This window comes from Mesoplodon densirostris, chromosome 7 (assembly GCF_025265405.1).
Source record: "Mesoplodon densirostris isolate mMesDen1 chromosome 7, mMesDen1 primary haplotype, whole genome shotgun sequence".
In the NCBI taxonomy this organism is placed as follows: domain Eukaryota; kingdom Metazoa; phylum Chordata; class Mammalia; order Artiodactyla; family Ziphiidae; genus Mesoplodon; species Mesoplodon densirostris.
Genome location: NC_082667.1, coordinates 125,088,271 through 125,110,109, shown reverse-complemented (window position 1 = coordinate 125,110,109; position 21,839 = coordinate 125,088,271). Strand labels below are relative to the sequence as shown.

Genomic DNA, 21,839 nt, shown 5'->3' with positions numbered 1-21,839 from the left:
AAACGCGACCCTTTGACACGCACGCGAAATGCCGCTTGACAGGGGGCAGAGGTGACAATTACAACAAAAATGTATCCTGCCTCAGATTCTCTTCAGAGTGTCCCCATTTAGGGAGACGGGGTGGGAAGGACAACATTAGATTTAGCTTTCTTCTTGACCCCCAGTTCCGAGGAAAAGCTGAAAACCACCCCCCACCTCGGCTGCGTGGGTGGGTTTGGGCCCGCCTCACCCTTTGCGCATGCGGCGGAAGGCCCTGCTGATTGGCCAGGGGACTGGCCGGCGGGGCGCGGTAATTGGTTGGTGCGAACCCCGTGTGCCCCAAAGCCCGCTGGGCCTTCTCGGCGCGCGCGCCGGAGCAGCTTTGAAAGTTGAGGAGAGCGGCGGCCATGGAGGCTTGGCGGGACCTGATGAGCGCTCTGCAGCCCTGGTGCCCGCTGGACCTCAGTCCAGGTGAGGACGCGGCCGGGTCCTGGGGGCTGCGGGGGGTGCTGGGGAGGGGTCGCGCCGGGCAGTGGCGTTGGCGCTCCTCCGCGGGCTCCTTCCGCTCTGTGCTCCTGCTTCTCGGCCTTGCCTCCGGGTCTGCGCGGACAGTCCCGCAGGTGCCGAGGCTTCGGCAGTGCGTCTGTTTGTTGGGCCGGGCCGACCTCCTGAACTTGAGGCCCAGGGGTGCGGCTGGCGTCCCCGGGCGCCCATCCTCTCTGAAGGGCAGGAGGTGCCCCCCTCCCCCATCTCCAGCCTCTGGTGGCGGCGGCCCCTCGTCCCAGCCTCGCCCGCCGCTTCCCGAGTCTGCGGTCCAACCCGCGCCCTCGCTGTGGCCCGCCTCGGCGCTTGGGGCACCTCCTGCCCCTTCTGGTGCCAGCACTTCCATCCCGACCCGGCCCCACACCCCTTCCGGGACCACCTTGAAAAGGCCAGCGTGACCCGCCGGGTCTCTGACCCTTCAGTGGTTCCCCCGGCTTCCTGAGTTACCACAGCCTCTGTTTGCGGCAAGAACCTTCACCTGTCCCTGCGGGTGCTCTATTTCCCAGAGCTAAGCTCTGGAGTCGGACCTGGGGCCGGTGGCTTGGTCCGCCGCTGAGCACCCGAGCCTCGCGGGCCTTGGTCGCTTGTGTCAAATGGGGGTTCTAAGATCTACTTTGCGGGCGTTCGTGAAGATTGATTTAATACCTGCACCTGCTGTTAACAAAACAAACTTGGGTCCACTTGCCCGTGCGCGGCAAGGCCAATCTACTGACCCCCGGTTGTGGTGAAGTAAAGTGCAGCCTTCATTGCAAGAACCGACAAGGTGTCCAGTAAGCTTGTGCTTAAAAGACCCCAACTCCCCATAAGGCTTTCAGGGGAAGAGTTTAAAGACAGGGTGAGGGAGGAGAGTTGAAGGGTGTGTGATCAGCTGGTGAATATTCTTCTGATTGGTTGTGGTGATAGTCAAGGGTCAGCATCATCAGCCTGGTTCCAACCCGTCTACCGCGCTTGTGGGCAGCAGTTAACTTCTCCCACCTGCGGGGGTGGGTGGTTCAGTGTCTGCAAAACAGCAGACAGGGCTCAGACTAGTATCTGTAGTCCTTGAGGAGGACATAAAGATCCTTGGCTTTGTTTATTGGCTAATTTATTATTATTTTGCTTTGCTCGACTGTTTTTCTCTCTTTCTGCATTTTTTCACTTTTCTCATTAAATTTATCCTTTGACTCAAGTTGTTCTGCAGACAAAGGCAGGCGGAGCGCACGGGGGGAGGGGCTGTTCTGGGAAGGCCCCTAGGGTCCCGCCGCATACTACCAGCTGAGTAAGTGCTGATAACAACTCACCCTTCACAGCTGAGCTCAGTGCTGTTACGGTGGTGTTGGTTTCTAAACAGGTGATACTTTGTTTCCTTTTGTGCTTTGTTATGGGTCCTCTCTGCCTGGGATGCCCTTCTCGGTGTCTCTTTCCCTGGTAACCCCCACGTGTTGGAGCAGCTGAAGGATCCTCTTCCTTCCCACCTCTGCCTCCTGCCTCCCCCAGGAATAGTCTCCATCTGCTCTCTACTGTTGTACTGTCTACTACCGCTTTAACACCTATCCAATGTAGACGTGATAATAGCTGTCACTTGTTGAATATATTGATTTCCTGATTCCAGATCTTTTATCACTGGGACTTAGTAGTTTCGATTCAGAAATGAGGTCAGAAATATGGGTATGCATTTAAAAATATGCATATAAAATAAGTGGGAGAACGTATGAGAGAAAAAGGCAGAAGACGCAAGAACATTTTTAGGAAGCTGATTGTATTTGTTAGGAGATGAGTTAGGGAAGAGTGAATGAATAATTAAAGCATGTTAAATAGTCATTTGCCTCAGCTGTCCCTTTGTGCGCTACACTTTATTGGGGTTTATTAACTTGATTATAAGACTTTCACAAAGGGACAGCTGAGGCAACCTTTTATTAACCTTCTCTTCTCCAGATTGAACATAGGGGAAGGCTGGATCATCCCCCAAACTGTTACATCTGAAAAGTGTTTTCCTTCTTGATATTTTTAGATGGCCACCTAAATTAAGCCAGCTGTCAGTTAATGATTAAAAAAAGATTTTCTAACCTCTTCTGCTTCCTTCTAATTCTGCCTCACCTGTATGGTATAGTTAAATGTGAGTTGTGACTGGTAAACTTTTCTCTTCATGAATGTACTCAGAGTCTAAAGCTTATTGGTCTTTCTTATTATAGAACATTTGTTGACTTCATTGCATTTTCCCACTAGAATGGGTGGGCACAGTATGGGAACTGGAATTCACGGAAACTGAGCCTCTGGATCCCACCATAGAAGCAGAGATCCTGCAGACCGGACTGAGCACATTCACAAATCTCTATGACAGTCTTTTAACTTTTGCTGCTGGAGAGCACGGAGCTACAGAGGTAAAAAAAAAAAAAAAATCAAGCTAGCCATTTAGTTGTCAGAAGTGGAAGATAAAAGTCCCTATTATCATCTAAAGCTTAGTCTTTTTAGTGTATAGTTCAGAAGGAGTATGATAAAGAGTGGCATAAAGAATGTGGTTCATGTATTGGGGTAGCCTCACAGCTTTCCTTCCAGAGGTTCAAGGTATTAATCTGTGATTCTTTTTCAAGTCATGACCACTGTTTACAACAGCAAATTAAAAGAAAAGAATGAAGGCCAAGGCAAGGAGGGAAACCAGATAACCCAAATAGGAAAAGTTGGCCAAGGACAATGCAATAACAATTTGGGCGTGCGTTAAGTTTAGGAAAATTGGATATTAAACTGAAAAGTGATGAGTTGAATTAAAAATGGAAAAAAGAGTTCCTTTAAATACTGAGTTCTGCCTATTACTATTTAGGTCATTAACTGCTTTTCAAAAACTGAGGGACTCAAAAGCAGAACAAAGAATACTTAGATATTAACATCTCTGAAAGATCTAAATTACCAAAAATATTTCAGTTGGAGGTTTCATGTAGCTGTTCAAAAATTAAATCATCCTGTTAAACTTAAGTGTAATGCCGAGTACCCCATGAAGTACCTCGGCAGATAACATGATGGTTAAGGTAAAGAGCCTCCCCCTACCTGGGGGAGAGGGGAGAATTAAGCACTGGCCCTTGGGGTGCCCACTCGCGTTGCACTGGCCAGGCATGTCCAGCAATCACATCTGCAGGCGTGGAGAAGCACCAGGCCACCAGAGTCTGCATTGTAAAAACTGCCGTAGGACAGGTTAGATGCCATCTCATAGGGGCGTGGAAAAGGGAGCGTGGTGAGATTCGGAGGGTCCCAGAAAGAAAGTAGCTAGCTGGAGCCAAGTCTTCACAAATGGCTAGAATGTTGACTGCAGTAATGCGGGTCCTAGGGCAGCCTACGGAGGGATCATCACGGTGTGGGTGTGCAGCGAGTGCCGAGGGGATGGGGGCAGGACGGGGCACACGGGACTGAGCTGTAAGCGGGCTCCACAGTGGGGTCGAGGGTGAGGTGTTTGTGGTATACAAGGTCCAGGTCTAAGCATCATACATAGATTAACCCACTCATTCTCACTCATTCTCGCATCCAGCTCTCGGAGGAAGAGGTTCTAGTGAGCAGTAGACTAAGGAACTTGAAGAGATCTGTTTCAGACGGATGTTCTTGACCGAAGATAGACTGAAGTGGGAAATGCTATACGCAGGGAGGTCCCTGGGGACAGTACAGCTGACACTTGAACACGGGTTTGAACTGCACAGGTCCACTTACATGCAGAGTTTTTCAGTAGGAACTGCAGGACTCCACAATTCCAGTTGTTTGCGTCTGTGGATGCAGAACCATGGATGTGGAGGAACTGTGTCTGCAGAGGGCTGGCTATGAATTCCACGAGGACTTTCAACTTGCCCCGTGTTGTTCAACAGCCAACTGTTCAACTGTGTTTTGCTCATCTGTTTGTTTTAATGTGTGTTACGGCGTGGTCTGGAGTTACGGTTGTGGAAATTGGGGAGGAGGGCTAACAACTAGGGACTTTTTTTCAGATGGAGTTAATAGAGTTTTGTGAACTTAGCTTTTATCAGGTATGAAATGCTGCAGAGGTGATTGGGTCCCCCAGGGTCACAGTTACAGGCGAGTGGAGTGGAGCTGAGGTGGCCTTAGGAATGAGGATGTAACTCATTTCTTCCAGAAGCTTCGTGGTGAAGGAAAGAGGAGAGTTTTCCCTGTCTTTCCAGGGAAGCAGTATATACAAGGTCTGATTTCTTGAACTTTTGTGAGCTTATGTTTTTTTAAAGTAGCCCAGAATAAACCATATTTAGTTCCTGCTATGTTTGGTTTATACAAATAACCTATTTCCTGTTCACATGTTTAATAGGAGAAAGCATAGAACAGTGATAATAAGATTGTGGTTTATGCTCTAGGGTTTATTTCCTGTCTTACCTAGGCCATTTCTGAAATCTCTTGAGGGAGACACTTTCCGGTATTTCCTCTCCTGCTCCCATTGCCCATAGAACATTTCAATTTAAATAAGTTGCTCTGATTTCTTCAGTTAGTAATTTGAGTGATAAATGAATTGGGGTACATTTGACATAGATGGAGAGTAACTTGTTTGCATAATTACTGATATAGGGTGTCCCCATAGTCTTTTAGGTATAGTAATTTCAGAAATATATGTGCTTCAAACTTACCCAAAGTTATTTTGAAAGGTTAATTAAGTTTCTTGTATAGTTATTTATCTTAGTTATTGTTTTGTTTTGTTTTGGTCATGCCATGCAGCTTGTGGGATCTTAGTTCCCCAACCAGGGATTGAACCCAGGCACTCAGCAGTGAAAGCGTGGAGTCCTCACCCCTGGACCGCCAGGGAATTCCCCTTGTAATTTTGAATAATACACTTTTAAATTTTGTTTTAGTCCCTGTGAAGATGACAAACATTTACAATTAGGAGCCAGAATGGTCTGTTCCTTTTTTTATAAGGCACTAAAAGTACTCAGAAAAATCAGATAATAGGAGATTTTCCCATTTCTCTAATTATTGGCTCTTATGGTTCGCCCCTCCCCCAGAACATTTGGACCTTCTTCATGGAGAACAGCATTTCCCACAACACGCTGATGGCCTTGTTCCATCACTTCGTTCAGACGGTCCTTAAGAAAAACGTCAGTGCCCAGCAGCGGGAATTTGGCCTTCATGCCGCTGGGCTTTATTTTCTGCTGCTGGAAGTACCAGGTACAGTATCTGTGTTTGGTGTGATAGGACAAGGCTTTTAGTTTTTAATTTGTCTACATTGTTTTGTACTTGTACTTTTTTTCCCTCACTCGGAGGCTAGGTGAGAGGGAATCTGTGAAGCACATGGCATGTTACAGGTGTTCCAGGAAGCTCTCCTGTTTTCCTGTAAATGTGTTTTCTGATGTTGTTATGCTGGGTTTGTAACCTAATACAAGCAGTCCGAGAGGAGTAAGGCTGGAGGGGGTGTTTCAGAGCTCCACTCCGACCCACCCCACCCAGCATACCATTCTGATACCTCCCTGCCTTCTGACACCCTGTCCAGGCTGAGAAAAGTGCTGGGGAGGGGGAGGGGGAGCTGTTGTCTCCCCCGCATGGGTGTAGACAGTAGTTGGGACTGTTCTCATCCAATAGGCCAGAGCACAGCTAGTAAGGCTGAGGAAGGAAGCGCGGGGGAGGGGTCTGTCTGTGATGCTCCCCCACTTCCTTCGGGTGGGAGCCATGAAGGAGTCCCTCCTCCCCACTCACCCCAGCCCAGGGCAGGAGAGGGTGGGGCACAGAGGGAGCTGCAGCTGTGGGACCTTGAGTTCACGTGGAAGAGAATCAGGGTCAGCCGCCTTGCAGCTCGTCGTTGCTCATGTCAGTGTGTTCATAGTAGATGTTAAGGGCCTATTCCATATGACTTGGGAATTAGTGAAGAGATGCGTAAAGCCTGGAACACTGATTTGTTTTACTGTTAATGCTCCCATCATGACCTGAAATAATGAAATAAGCTCCCAAAGAACTCACTTGCTAAGAAAAATCTCAGGTGTAACTGGGCTCTTAGCAAAGTGGTGGCCTTGGAAACCCAGTTTTACTCTTCTCTTCCTTGCTGGGTGCAGCGCCTTCCGATTAAGGTTGAGATTCAGCCCAGAGCTGAGGGCTGGCTGTTACTCGTAGGACCACTTGCAGCTTTCCAGCAAGTCGTGCTTCTGCCAGTTAGTTACCTTCTGTGTTTAAACGTTTCTGGATTATGGTTGGGGTGCTGTTGATACTTAATATTTGATCACGGTTTGTTCTTTTTCAAGATCCCTTGCACTTCCATATGAATTTTAGGATTTGCACATCAACTTCTTTCCAAAAAGGCAGCTGGGTTTTTTTTTTGTTGTTGTTGTTGTTTTAATTTTATTTATTTATTTATGACTGTGTTGGCTCTTCGTTTCTGTGCGAGGGCTTTCTCTAGTTGCGGCAAGTGGGGGCCACTCCTCATCGCGGTGCGCGGGCCTCTCACTATCGCAGCCTCTCTTGTTGCGGAGCACAGGCTCCAGACGCACAGGCTCAGTAGTTGTGGCTCACGGGCCTAGTTGCTCCACGGCATGTGGGATCTTCCCAGACCGGGGCTCGAACCCGTGTCCCCTGCATTGGCAGGCAGATTCTCAACCACTGTGCCACCAGGGAAGCCCCAAGGCAGCTGGGGTTTTGACGGGTTGCATTGACTCTGTAGATCAGTGTGGGGAATGTTGCTGTCTTAGCAGTGTTCAGTCTTCCAATCTGTGAACATGGACGTCTTTCCATTTATTTAGGGCTTTCATTGGTTTTGATGATGTTTTGTAGTTTTCAGGGTACAAAACTCTTGCACGTCCTTGGTTAAATTTATTCCTAAATATTTTATTCTTTTCTGTGCTATAGTAGATGAACTTGTTTTCTTAATTTAATTTTCGAATTGTTTACTGGTGGTGTATAGAAGTACAGTTTATCTTTTTTATTGAAGTATAGTTGATTTCCAATTTTATGTTAATTTTTTCTGTACAGTATAGTGATTTAGTTTTATATATATACATACACACACACACGTTCTTTTTTATTTTCTTTTCCATTATGGTTTATCACAGGATATTGAATATAGTTCCCTGTGCTGTACAGTAGGACCTTGCTGTTTACCCATCCTGTATATAATAGTTTGCATTTCCTAACCCCAAACTCCCAATCCATCCCTCCCCCACCCCCTCCTCCTCAGCAACCACAAGTTTGTTCTCTGTCTTTGAGTCTGTTTCTGTTTCATAGGTATGTACATTTGTGCCATATCTTAGATTCCACCTATAAGTAATATCATATGATATTTGTCTTTCTCTTTCTGACTTACTTTGCTTAGTATGATAATCTTCAGGTCCATCTGTGTTGCTGCAAATGGCCTCATTTCATTCTTTTTTATGGCTGAGTAGTATTCCATTGTGTATATATACAACGTCTTCTTTATCCATTCATCTGTCGATGGACACTTAGGTTGTTTCCATGCCTTGGCTGTGTGTTGTTTGTTTGTTTGTTTGTTTTTTAATATTCATTTATTTTGGCTGCACTGGGTCTTCGTCGTGGCACGTGGGATCCTTGTTGGGGCATGTGAGATCTTTAGTTGCGGCATGTGGACTTTTTAATTGTGGCATGTGAACTCTTAGTTGTGGCATGCATGTGGGATCTAGTTCCCCGACCAGGGATTGAACCCAGGCCCCCTGCATTGGGAGCATGGCATCTTACTCACTGGACCACCGGGGAAGTCCCTTGGCTATGTTTTTGATTATTGATCTTGCACCCTGAAACTTTGCAGAACTCATTTACTGGTTCCAGTAGGATTCTCTATACGTAAGATCATGTCATCTGTGAATAGACATAATTTTCCTTATTCCTTTCCTGTCTGGGTGTTTTTGTTTGTTTGTTTGTTTGGTGTTTTTTTGCGGTACGCGGGCCTCTCACTGTTGTGGCCTCTCCCGTTGCGGAGCACAGGCTCTGGACGCGCAGGCTCGGCGGCCATGGCTCGCAGGCTCAGCGGCCATGGCTCACGGGCCCAGCCACTCCGCAGCATGTGGGGTCCTCCCGGACCGCGGCACAAACCTGTGTCCCCTGCATTGGCAGGCGGACTCTCAACCACTGTGCCACCAGGGAAGCCCTCTGGGTGCTTTTTGTTTCTTTTTCTTGCCTCGCTGCCCTGGCTAACAGCTCCAGTCCACTGTTGAATAGGAGTGGGGAGTTGGGCATCTTCTTTCCGCACTCAGGTGGAAAGCTTTCAGTCTTTTGCCCTTAAGTATGATGCCCCCTTGGGGGTGTTTTGAGGATGGCCTTTATCAGGTTATTATTCCTAGTTTGTTGAGTGTTTTACTATGAATGGGTATTAGATTTTGTCATTTGCTTTTGTGCATTTGTAAGGTGATCATGTGGTTTTTGTTCTTCATTCTAGTGATCTATTCATTGATTTCTTCATATGTTAAGCCAGTTTTGCATGACCTTGGTCATAGTGTTTAATCCTTTTTATATGTTGCCAGATTCAGTTAGATAATATTTTATTGAATATTTTTGCATCTGTATTGATAAGGGATTTTTTTTTTTTTTTTGATGTCTTCATCTGGTTTGGGTTTCAGGGCAGTACCAGTCTCATGGAATGAGTTGGGTAGTGTTCTTGCCTACTCTGTATTTTGGAAGTTTGTGAAGAATTGGTTGTTTTTCTTCCTTACATTTTTGGTGGAATTCACTAGAGAAGCCATCTGGGCCTGGAGTTTTCGTTGAAAGAAGTGTTTTGTTTGTAGAATCTGTAGTGATATGTCCTCGTCTATGCCTGATGTTGGTAATCTGCATTTCTTTTTTCCTTCATCAGATAGAGATTTATTGATTGACTTGATCATTTCAAAGAACCCATTTTTGCTGTTATTGATTATAGTCTATTGTCCATTTTCTATTTGAGTGATTTTGGTCTTATCTCTTATTGCCTTCTTATTTAGGGTTTAATTTTTCTATTCTAACTTCTTAAGATCTTTATTCTCACTTTTCTTTGTTTCTAATATACATAATTTTGAAAATTTCCTTCTATATATAGCTCCATCTGCATCCCACAGATTTTGATAATCTGTTCATTACCATTCAGGCCAAAGCAGTTTTCTGATTTTTCTTGTGATTTCTTTTTACACCTCTGAGGTATTTAGTAGTGTGTTTAATTTCCAAATATTTGAGGAATTTCCTGAAACGTTGTAAGTGCTTTCTATTTTACTTATGTTGAGATCAGAGCACATACTTTATATGACTACAGTACTTTTAAATTGCTGACTTTCTGTTTTTGTTTTAAATGGCTCGGCACAAGGTCTGACTTGGTGAATCTTGTGTTTGCCCTTGAACGGAATGTGTATTCTGCCTGTGGGGGACCTCTTTTCTGTCAAAGTTGAGTCGGTTGCTGCGGTTGTTCAGGTCTTTTGTATCCTTTCTGATGGTCTGTTTATTTGTTCTCTCAGTTAACTGAGAAGAGCATTGAAATCTCCAGGTGTAATTTTAACTTACCTGTTTCTCCTGTCAAGTCTGCCAATTTTAACGGCAGGTATTTTGAAAGTCTGCTGGTTACAAACATTTGTGATTGCGTGTCTCCCCTTTGGTGTTATGTTATGTCCCTCTTTGCCTGGTTGTATTCATCGTGCTGAAATCTACTTTGATCTTAAGATGGCCTTTCTGGTCATCATGTGACTTGTCCTAGGTTGGCACACCCTTTCTCATGATTTACATGTGACATGTCTGCACGTTTGTATTTAAACAGAGTGTTGTAGACGGCCCATCACTGGGTTTCATCCTCTCAACAATCTTTGCCTTTTTATGGGACATTTAGACAGTTTAGATAATTAATTATCAATATGGTTGGGTTCCTGCCCTCTTGATATTTATTTTCTGTTTGTTCCATCTGTTTTTTGTTCCATTTTCCCCTCTTCCTGCCCTTTTCCGATTGGATATTTTTTTAGCATTCCATGTTATCTCCCCTTTTGGCCTATTAACTATACTTATTTGTGTGTGTATGTTTTAAGTGCTTGCTTTGGGTGTACAGTAAGTAATAGTCTATCTTCCAGTAATATTCTACTTATTTATAGATAACGTAAAACCTTAAGACTGTGCTTTGCTTTCTCCCCTCCTGTTTGTGCTGTTGTAGTTATACGTTGAATTTCTGTGTGTCGTAAACCACACAATTTATTCATAACATTTTTCTCTGAATTATCTTTTAAATAATTTTTTTTAGAAAATGAAAAAAATAAATGTCTTTTCTTTTTAAAAGATTTCATCTCATGTAATTTTCTTTTGGCCTGAAAAACTCTGTTTGACTCTTCTCATGTGCATCTGTTAGCCATCGACCGTCTTGGATTTTGATTCCATGAAAGTATCTTTCACCTTTAAGAATGTTTTTGCTGAATATAGAATTCTAGGTTGACAGATTTTTTTCTTTCAGTGCTTTTTGGGTGTTATTTCATTGTCTTCTGGTTTACTTCACTTCTGATGAGAAGTCTGCATGACTCTTATCGTTGCTGTTCTGTATGTTTGTGTCTTTTTTTTTGTTTTTTGGCATGGTTACCTTGAAGATTTTCTCTGTTAGTTTGTTTTGATTTGATTATTAGTTTTAATTTGATTAGATTATCTACCCTTTGGTGTGATTTCCGTTGTGTTTATCATAGTTTGGTTCATTGAGCTTCTTGGGTCTGTGAATTTGTAGTTTTTTACATATTTGGAAATTTTCCAGTTATTATTCCTTCAGATATTTTCTTCCCTCTCTTTTTTATGGGATTCCAGTTACTCGTATGTTAGATTGCTTGATATTCTCCCATGGGTCTCAGGGCCTTTATTAATTTTTTTTTGTTTCTGTGCTTCTGTTTCTTAAAGTTCACCTGCCTTTGTTCCTGTAGCATCTCATCAACTGTTGAGATCATCCAGTGAAGTTTTCTTTTTCAGATCCAGAAGTTCCATTTGATTCTTCAAAATATTTTCATTTCTTGCTTTGTTTGCTACTGTTTAATTCTTGAGCTTATTTATAGTATCTGCCCTAAGGTTCTTCTATGCTTGCTCTGTCATTTCTTGGACTGTTTCTAGTGATGATTCTCTTCTCACCACAGGGCATGTTTTCCTCTCTCTGGATGACCAGTACATTTTTATTGGACGCTGGACATTTTGCATGTGAAGTTTTTGAGTGTCTTGATTTTGTTGTTTTCCTTTAAGTAGTGTTTAAGTATGTTTTGATAGGCAGCTATTGGTGCATTAACTTGGTCCTTTTGAGGCTTGTTTGAAAGCTTCATTGGGGCAGATGTAAAGTAGCCTTTACTCTGGAGCTAGTTTAGCCCTGCTTTTAAGGTGTGTTTCTCTCCGAGTGTGTCGTGAATGTTCCAGGTCACTATGGCTGGCTGGGGCTCCGACGTATCTCTCCCCTGTGTGCCTTCCGAAAACTGTCCATCTCCCACGTGCTTGGAGGTTTTCTTTGCCCACCACCATGGATTTCGCCCCATGCGTCCTAGCTGAGGTCAGCCCTGTGCAGACTTCTCAGCACTGTCTCCGTGTGGCTTCCTAATTGCCAGTGCTCTGCTACATACGTTCCAGCCACCCTGCCTTCCTGACACTGATCCTTGTATTCCTGACTTAGTAAGTCCATCAGAATGTGCTTGGGTTCACCATTTTTCTGCTATTGTCCAGACATTGCCTCCAGACACAGAATCGGGTCCATTTTAGGGTTTATCTCACTGGTTTCCCTTTTCTCGGGGATTGTGTGGCTAGGCTACTTCTTGCTCTGGGTCTTAGATGGTCACTTTGTAAATTTCTATCCAGTTGTATAGTTGTTTATGGCAGGAAGAAAAGTGTAAAACTAGTTACTCCATTACGGCCAGCTACGGAAATCTCATTGTTTATTTATGATGAGGCCTGTTGCTCACTGCCTAGGGCTGAAGTTGAATGGAACTTTTTTGCTAAAGGTTCACTGTTATTCAAAGTTAAGGAGAAGTCTGGTTTTGCTTTTTAATTTTTCGTTGTTGTTACAGATGTATTTCAGGACAATTAAACCTACCCTGCTTACTCTTTATTCTTTACGAATAGGCAGTATAGCCAACCAAGTTTTCCACCCAGTGATGTTTGACAAATGTATTCAGATTCTAAAGAAGAGCTGGCCTCAGGAATCCAGCTTGAATCAGAAAAGAAAGAAAGAACAACCGAAGAATGCTCAGGCCAACCCAAGGGAGAGTAGGAAGAGAGGAAGGCCCCCCAGGAAAGAGGAGATGGAGGTAAGAGGAAGTGGAGTCATGAAGCATATCTGATTTATTTAAGAATTTATATTAAGGTAGGGTTTCAGGGGTCACAATTATACCAAAGCCCTAGCGTGCCATCCGCCATCCCTCCCGTAGGACTTGCAGTCGCCTCATGTACCGCTGAGCATACGTTCCCCTTACCATCCTCCCAACCTCCCCATCATCTCTCTCCCGCCTTGTTCCCAGATGTGCTCACCACAGGCCAACAAGTGTGTTTGCCACATTATCTTATTGTCATTAGAGACGGTGGTCAAAGTATCCTGAGGACTCTCGTCCATAGAACATAATAGAATAATGTTAATTCCTAATTTTTGTGTGACTCGGTAGGGTGGTAGAGGTTCATTGACACCAGAACTTCTAAGAAACCCAAGAAATCTCACTGACGTGAAAGTATGGAACTAGAAACTGTGGTAGTTTCCATCTGGTCCAGCAGCTAGCAGGTGTGGCTGTGGAGACCCCAAGCAGTCGAGGCGCCTGGTCAGCGACCCAACACCCACCTGGAGTTTCACTACCCTTGACTGGGTACATTGAAACCATGGGACAAACTGTTAGGCAGTACTACACAGTCAGCTGTACATTTCTTCATAATCTAGATGGATGAAGGGATTGAAGAACAAGAGGATGAAGAGAATATTTTTTTTTCTTCCCGAGACCTTTGTCAAATTCGAAATGCCATCTTTCACGTCTTGAAGAATTTTTTAAGGCTTCTGCCCAAGTTTTCCCTGAAAGAAAAGCCACAGTGTATACAGAATTGTGTAGAGGTAAGTGAGAATTCTAGGAACCTTGGGCAAGTTCAAAGAGCGAGGACACGGGCTAATACTTAAAGAGTGGGAAAAACTAGGCCTTTTCTTGGTCTCTGTTTTCCAGGTCTTCGTTGCATTGACTAATTTTGAACCAGTTCTACATGAATTTCATGTTACACAAGCCAGGTGAGCCATTAAATCTTCCAGTGCTAACACTGGTACAATGAGTTTTGCTCCATCAGAAGCCTTAATGCCATTTTACCCTAATTGGCACACAGGTAGAATTTATTCATTTAAATATAGCTTATAGGGTTAGGAACTATTCCAAGTGAAATCACATCCATTAACTAATCTTTTGCTTTTTTTTTTTTTTTTTTTTAGAAACCTTAACCAAGCAAAATACATACCAGAACTGGCCTATCATGGACTGTATTTGCTGTGCTCCCCAATTCACAGAGAAGGAGATAAGGTAAAGGAGACAGGACCCCACTGAGTTACTGGTTGAAGTGAAAGCATGCGGGTCGTGGGATGGAAAACACTGGAAGCATTCGATGTGACGCTGTGTGAACTCACTAGGTCATTGTCATGACTTGAGGACGTTTGTATAATGAAAATCATCCCCGTCACTACGTGGTGCCCACTGTTCATTCCAGGCTTATATCCAAGTACCTGGTGGCCACAGGAAGTTCTTGTTGGGTTAAGGCATAAAGAAAGGTTACAGTGTGACTGGGTAGAGGAAAAGATGAGCTACTGAGCATTACTTTTTTTAAAAATAAATTTATTTGTTTTATTTGTTTATTATTTTTGGCTGTGTTGGGTCTTTGTTGCTGCACGCGGGCTTTCTCTAGTTGCGGTAGCGGGGGCTACTCTTCGTCGCGGTGCGCGGGCTTCTCGTTGCGGAGCACGGGCTCTAGGCGCACGGGCTTTAGTAGTTGTGGCTCACGAGCTCTAAAGTGCAGTCTCAGTAGTTGTGGCACACGGGCTTAGTTGCTCTGTGGCATGTGGGATCTTCCCGGACCAGGGCTCGAACCCGTGTTCCCTGCATTGGCAGGCGGATTCTTAACCACTGCGCCACCAGGGAAGCCCCGTGAGCTTTACTTTTACAGAAGTATTTACCAAACTCTTCTGAGAAGAAGAGTTAGACAGTCACAGACTTCCCAGTTTCCCTCAGCAGTTCCTGTGTGCCCCTGTATTTCTGTTAGTGTTTGTGTTTTAGTGGATGGTTGTGCAAACACGCTCCTGGTTAGCATTCATATATGGATTTGCCCCCAGTGACCTTCGAAGCCTGAAGCTCTAGACACTGGAGTTCACGGCTTTTTAAGCAGTAGGGTGTTACTAAACCTGGATGTTGTTAATGAAACAGGAGTTTGCAGAAAATGTGACAGACCAAGGTCCTGTGCCTTTGGTGCCTGCGATACACCTAGTTTCCAGGGGCAACGATGTGTGAATGAGAAGGCCCTGGGCACTCGGGGCTCTGCACTTTGTCCAGACTTGGGCCTCACCCCACACTGCCTGTGTGTCCTCCTGTGAGGCCTCAGTTTCCTCATCTGGACAAAGAGGGTGAAAGGCTTCCCTTCCTCGTGGATTTCTCAGGAGGATTACAGTGAAGAACGCCTCTGCACAGTGCCTGCTGTTTAGAAAACGTCCCATATTTCGTTAATCTATTATGTCATTGTCACTTCTCTGTTTGAAATATGGATGTGATAGCATTCACAGTAAAACTTAATTCCTGCGCCCTTTTTAACATTTTAGAAGATAAGGAGGTTGGGAAATTATCCTTTCAGGCAACAGTGTCTCTAAGGACATGGTGTTTTTCACTGTGAAAGTGTTGCCCTGGGCTTCCCTGGTGGCGCAGTGGTTGAGAGTCCGCCTGCCGATGCAGGGGACACAGGTTTGTGCCCCGGTCCGGGAGGATCCCACATGCTGCGGGGCGGCTGGGCCCGTGAGCCATGGCTGCTGAGCCTGCGTGTCCAGAGCCTGTGCTCCACAATGGGAGAGGCCACAACAGTGAGAGGCCCGCGTACCGCAAAAAAAAAAAAAAAAAAAGAAAAAAAAGAAAAAAGAAAGTGTTGCCCTGATATTGGGTGACATTGGTTGTGGCCTGACCTTTAATTACTTGACTTCAGACAACTCACCTTGGGAGTCTTTTATTATGCATAAAGTAGAGATAATAGTAAAAGTATTAAGAACAAAATGGAAAAGCCTTGCTGACCTCGTGGAGTTGAGAGGTTTCAGAGAAAGTGTGGTCAGATCTAGTAACACTTGGACATGCTTAATGCGATACCTGTCACATATTTGGTTTCCAGTAAATTGTTTTACCTACTGGATGAAAGAATTAAGGAGCTGAGTAAATGATGTGTGATGGTATATTGGAAGGTGCTGTGTAAGCTTCAGTTGTAATACAGGTGTAAAGAATCATCGCTTTCCTCTTTTCTGTAAGGGGTAATCAGTAGCATCCTTTGCCCTTCGTATGTTACAACTAATTCTCTATAGTCCCTAATTTCTGGGCTGGAGTGTGAGAGGGCGACCAGAGAAGCCAGCTGGAATTCCTATCATTATCCGCAGGCGGCACTTTCACACTGCTGCGTTGTGCATGTATCGATACCTGGTCATCGTCCAGGAAGTGCATCCTTAGTGTTGAACCAAAACCTGTGTCAGCCTCACTGAACTTCAGGTCCTTGAAGTGGTTCACTGTGGTCTGCATCACGGTCTCCAAGGCCCTGGGATTCTCTGTCATGCCTTAAACTGAATTTTCTTTTCTCTTCCAGGTTATCAGATGTGTTTTCCATCGAATGCTCTATGTAATATTAATGTTAGAAGTGGGCAAAGGCTCCCATCACGCCCCCCTTGCCATCACTTCTCCGGCCATCAGTGGTAAAAACCAGGCAGTCCAGTTTGTCAGGTGAAACACACACAGCTCGGATCTTTACTCTGTCCCTTTCCCTCAGTACTAACCAGGATTTCTGACACCTTTAGAAACTAAGAAATGTCTGGGCTGTTTGTGGTTCAGGGTTGAAAACATAGCACTTGGTAGCTCATCTGGTTTGTGTGGTCTGGGGTGTTGTTGTGGGGATGAGGGGTCTGCAGTTTGTGGGCCAGCCCGTGAAGTCAGCTCTGAGTTCTGACAGCGGCCTTAGTGTTAGCCGCTCCAAGTCTGCCTCCACCTTTTCTTTTTCTCTCTCCTTTTAGTCTCCTTCATTTTGTTCCTTGCCACTTTTTTTTTTTAAACTTCTTTAGCAATAATTGATAGACTAATTCTCCCCTCAAGAGTCACTTAGCTTCACTTGCGAAGTCCTGTGTCTGGGCTTTACTGGGGAAGACACGTTTGCTGTGTCCTCGGCTTTTCTTTTCTTCTGTTAACTGGCTACTCGGCAGCAGCATGGAGGTGGTGGGAAGAAAGGGAAGGTGTGTATGTGAGAGTGTGTACATACGTGGAAGCAGCCGCGGGGTGTGGATGCTGGAATCCAGGTGCATGCTGCTGTCTGATCCTTGAGCAAGTGTCTTGTTAAGGACTTGTAAACATTAAATAACTAAGATGTTTTAAGTAGAAGCACTCATTTTAGTTCTTCCATGAGTTCGTGATGTCACAAATTGCAGTAATATTCCTATAATGGTACAAGGAAACTTAACACTGAAAATGGGTCCAATCTGGGCATTATAATAATTTCTTTTGGGGTTTCAGTTTGGAGAGGTACTGTTAGAAATGCATTTCACTGAGCTACCACTAGGTGGTACTGTGTCTCAGTCTATCCTCTACCTCTAAAGGATATATTTCAGCCTTAATATGAAACGTCGTAGGCACTCCAAGGGCCCTGTGAGGACTGCACCCCTGCCCCTCCCTGACTGGTTGGCTGCTCGCAGCAGCTCGGAGAGCACCTGGGGCGTGGTGACTGGTGTTCTGCTGTGACACTTTGTCTTTACAATCCATGCACTCACAATGCTTGCAGTATAGGGGTAGATTGTTTTTAATAGTTAGGATTTTGAAAAGGTAGACATTTCTCTTTTTGAGAACAGATTCAAGGAAAATTGCTACTTTATTGTCATTATAGGTGCATTACAAACCGTGGCTGTGTTTCTTTCCTTTTATAGCTCACTTGTGGATGAACTAAAAGAAAGTATGTTTCCAGTCCTTCGTATCTTACTCCAGCACATCTGTGTCAAGGTACTGTTTGCTTTAATGAGGGTGTATAAATGCACATGAAGGTAAACATGCGTGTGTGTTCTTGGAAATGAGTCTACATCATTACTAAACGTTGTTTTATTTAGTATATTCACTAGGTGTTCCCCTCTAGTGTGGTTTTCGGGGGAAAACAACTTTTTATTTTGGAAAAATTCAAATATAGATAGAATAGAATAGCTTGACGAGCACTGTCTTCAGTGATTTTGTATAAGCTATAACTCCTCCAGCACATATGCACACTGGATTTTTTGAAGCAGATTTCATCATACCCTTTCAGATATAAATATTTCATGTCTCTCTCTAAAGGATAAGAACTCGTTAAAAACATAACCACAAAGTATTAACACACCTAAAAAATTCACAGTAATTCCTTAATATTGTCCAGTATCCGGTCAGTGTTTGCATTTTTACTATTGTCTCATAAATTTTTATAACAGTTAGGACAGATGATTCTTTACCTGAACTCTATGGACCCTAGGGGTCCGTAAACTCTCTGAAATTAGGCGCTGAGGAGTGGGCTTACAGGTTTCTTACAGGCTAGTTTCCCAAGGGGTCTGAGACCTAGAACTGGTTAGTCATTTCTGTCACATGTGAACGCTCGGCACCGTCGCTGAGCCAGGCGCGCTCAGCGCTCGTCCGATCGCACCACCACGTGTGTCTCTGTCGTCCTGCTGTGGGTACCGGCTGGGCAGCTTCTCGGGGTCTGTGTTTCAGGTGGTCGATAAATCCGAGTACCGGACCTGTGCAGCTCAGTCCCTGGTCCAGCTGCTCAGCAAGCTTCCTTGTGCAGAATATGCTTCTTTCGTGGCCTGGCTTTACGGATATTCACGAAATGCCAAGGTAGGAGCTACATCTGCGTGAAATTGTGGCTCCTGGCTCTGCAACCTTCTAGTGACGGCCAGATCTGAAGATCTGTTTCTGAAGATTAGTTTTCTTTGCCTCTGACCGGAGATGCGTGCGGTTTTGCTTTACCAGATCCCGTACCGGGTGTTCACTCTTGATGTTGCCTTGGCTCTGCTGGAACTGCCTGAACGAGAGGTGGACGGCACGCTGCCCCCGGAGCATCAGAAGTTCCTGAAGCATAAGTTCTTGGTGCAGGAAATCATGTTTGCCCGCTGTGTAGACAAGGCCCCAACTGTGCGCAGCAAGGCACTGTCCAGTTTTGCGCACTGCCTGGAGTTCTCTGCTACAGCCGCGTCAGAGAGCGTCCTGGAACTTCTGGCGAACAGTGAGTGTGCCGAGCACCATGAGGCCAGGTCCGGCTCCTGCTGGTCCAGAAGCTGTGGCAGAAATAATAGATGTGCTGTGATAGACTGGGACCCTCAGAAACCCTTTCAGTAGGTTTTACTGTTGAATGACTTCTTAGACGAGCCTTTCTAAGCAGTTCACATATTCTTGATCTCAGGCTGAGGTGGTTGGCCGCTGTCACTATTCCTTTGTGTCGTTGGTATTGGCTGTATCGGGTCTGATAAACAGTTTAATGCACAGCCAAGGAGAACACTGAACTGTCAGCATTGAGACTCTGTCTTGTCGTCAGGCCTAATTATCTGGGTTTTGATTCCTCTGTAAATATTTATGTATGGTTTTTGATACTAAGACTTTTCTCTCTTATCTACCTGCTTGCTTTTAGCTCCTGCAGTTTCAGGAATAGAGAGCCACCATGACGCTTCACTGAAAAATTCATCAGGTAATGAAATGATTGGTCAATATATTGTCAGATATTGAATAATTGTCCTTTCAATTAAAGGACTTGGTGAATATTTGAATGGTTTTTTCTATCTCCATATTACCTGTTTTAATACTGCACTTTTTTTCTTCATCAAAGAAATTGAAATTCATTTCAGTAATGATGTGTAGTAACTTAAACATGGAATATGCCATGCTTATATTAAAGGTATAACAAGTTTTTACTGTACTGACTGGGCCTTTTTTGAATTTATTTTTAAGCTTTTTCCTATCAGAGGCAGACATTTAACCCTTCTGGAGGCTCAGAGGTGATCAATATAGACCACAGTGGTGAAACAGCTGGATACAGGGGTATGTCAGATTTTATCCCTATCAGATGAGTAATAACTATTGGATTTCAGACAACTGTAAGTAGAGCCTCAAAACCTTGGAATTTTTTTCTGACTAATTCACCCTCAAGAATTGGAACTTTTTTTTCCCTTAAAAGTAGAATAATTTTTATTTTATATCTTTAATTGATGTCTTTGCACTATACTGTATTTCATTTTAAGATAAAGAATAAGCTACATTTCACTTGTCGTGTACTGAAACCCAGTATTTCTGTCACACTTAAGAGAATGTTAGCAAATATTTTATTTCCTTAGTGAAGTCCGTTGTTCTGAACACTTGGGCTTGCTGGCCAGAAAGGACCAGTTACTAGGAAAGGTGCAGTAGAAATTAAATTTGTGTTTGGAGAAAAGTCATCACGAAAGAGGGGAAGAGATAAACGATGCTATGGTACTCACCCTTGTGTCTGTTTTTTATTCCTTATTACTTTTTCCACCTGGCATCTTGACTCTGATTAAGCCATCCCAGAAACCATTTTTAATACATGGTAGGGAACTGTGAGCCCAAGCTTCCATTGAAAAAGCTCAGAATTTAGATAATTTCTCTTCACCAACAGTATGAACTATTCTTTAATGGGTCATACACATCGTGTGGAGTGGTTTTAGGGTGCTCTCTTCCATGGATCCCAGCACAGGATTCTGAACACAAATGATGCCTGTTCTCTTTCAGTGACTTATTGAAGCCAGAATAATCTGGGATGGTAAAGTGTCAGTGTGATTCAGGAGGGAAGAAACACACCTGGGCTAGGTAGTAGATAGACCTGGAGCTACTCTCAGATTCTGTTTCTGTCTAGCTGTATGGTCTTGAGAAAGTCACTTTACTTTTCTGGGCTTTTGCTTCACTTATACTATGACATAGCATAATGCAGTGGGGGGAAAAACTACATTAGAAATGAGAGGCAATCTGAGTTCTTATCCCAACACTGCTACTAAAGAGCTGCATGACCCAAGACATGGGAGTCAGCAGAACTCCCCGCCTGCTTGTCACTTCTGATCCTAACACCTTCCCTGTCTTTCACAAAGGGCTGTTGTCAGGTTTATAGAAATTATGTTTAGAGAAGTGACTTTGAAAGAAAAAAGAGAGAACATTTGCAGAGGATAAGTGATATAATGAGATTTATTAGTTTATTCGATAAACATGTATGTGGTCCCTCCCAATCTGTGCAAGGCATTGCAGGTACAGACGCTAACAAAACATAGTTCCATCTCTTAAGGAGCAGTGGGAGAGGCAGGTATGTGTCTACACATAAAGCTGTAATATTGTGAGATGGATGCTGAAGCACATGTAAAGTGCCATGAGGATCATTACTTAAACCATTGCAGCCTGGAAGATTACGTTTAAATGACTAGATAATAGCGTGTGTTACTCAAATTCAGAGCAATAACTCAATATGTATAAACAGATTCCCTAAAATATGTAAAGAAATTTAATCTAGAAAAATGTCTGGTTTAATTCCAGTCTGAGCAAGTTACAGATTCACTGTTGCACAGACACTTGCGAACACTATTGAGTTATACTGATTTAACGATGCTTCCAAAGTATAAAAATTTGCCAGATGTATAGCAACCATGTTCCCATCTTGCTGGGTTTTTTTTTAATAAATGTATTTATTTTATTTATTTATTTTTGGCTGCATTGGGTCTTCATTGCTGCATGCGGGCTTTCTCTAGTTGCAGTGAGCGGGGGCTACTCTTTGTTGCAGTGTGCGGGCTTCTCTTTGCGGTGGCTTCTGTTGCAGAGCATGGGCTCTAGGTGCATGGGCTTCAGTAGTTGTGGCTCGCGGGCTCTAGAGCACAGGCTCAGTAGTTGTGGCACACAGGCTTAGTTGTTCCACAGCATGTGGGCTCTTCCCAGATCAGGGGTTGAGCCTGTGTCCCCTGCATTGGCAGGTGGATTCTTAACCACTGTGCCACCAGGTAAGTCCCCTATCTTACTTTTGATAAACTAAAGTGACTTTTTTTGGGGGGTGGGCGCTGCGTTGGGTCTTCGTTGCTGCACGCTGGCTTTCTCTAGTTGTGTCGAGCGGGGGCTGCTGTTCGTTGCGGTGCGCAGGCTTCTCGTTTCAGTGGCTTCTCTTGTTGCAGAGTACAGGCTCTAGGCACACAGGCCCTAGAGTGTGCGGGCTTCAGTAGTTGCGGCGTGTGG

At 44.3% G+C, this 21,839-nt stretch overlaps 1 protein-coding gene across 1 annotated transcript in view; it reads left to right on the top strand.

The window, feature by feature from the left end:
- The first annotated feature begins 342 nt into the window (after positions 1-342).
- NCAPD3 (non-SMC condensin II complex subunit D3) overlaps positions 343-21,839 on the top strand; it is a 60,619-nt gene continuing 39,122 nt past the window's right edge. Inside the window, exons 1-13 of the mRNA XM_060104422.1 lie at positions 343-450; positions 2,728-2,882; positions 5,481-5,643; positions 12,490-12,674; positions 13,292-13,459; positions 13,566-13,627; positions 13,823-13,910; positions 16,210-16,343; positions 17,531-17,603; positions 18,336-18,461; positions 18,597-18,849; positions 19,252-19,308; positions 19,569-19,658. Coding sequence (XP_059960405.1) covers positions 387-450; positions 2,728-2,882; positions 5,481-5,643; positions 12,490-12,674; positions 13,292-13,459; positions 13,566-13,627; positions 13,823-13,910; positions 16,210-16,343; positions 17,531-17,603; positions 18,336-18,461; positions 18,597-18,849; positions 19,252-19,308; positions 19,569-19,658 — 1,618 coding nt within the window. The 5' untranslated portion in view covers positions 343-386. The remainder of the gene's footprint in view (positions 451-2,727; positions 2,883-5,480; positions 5,644-12,489; positions 12,675-13,291; positions 13,460-13,565; positions 13,628-13,822; positions 13,911-16,209; positions 16,344-17,530; positions 17,604-18,335; positions 18,462-18,596; positions 18,850-19,251; positions 19,309-19,568; positions 19,659-21,839) is intronic.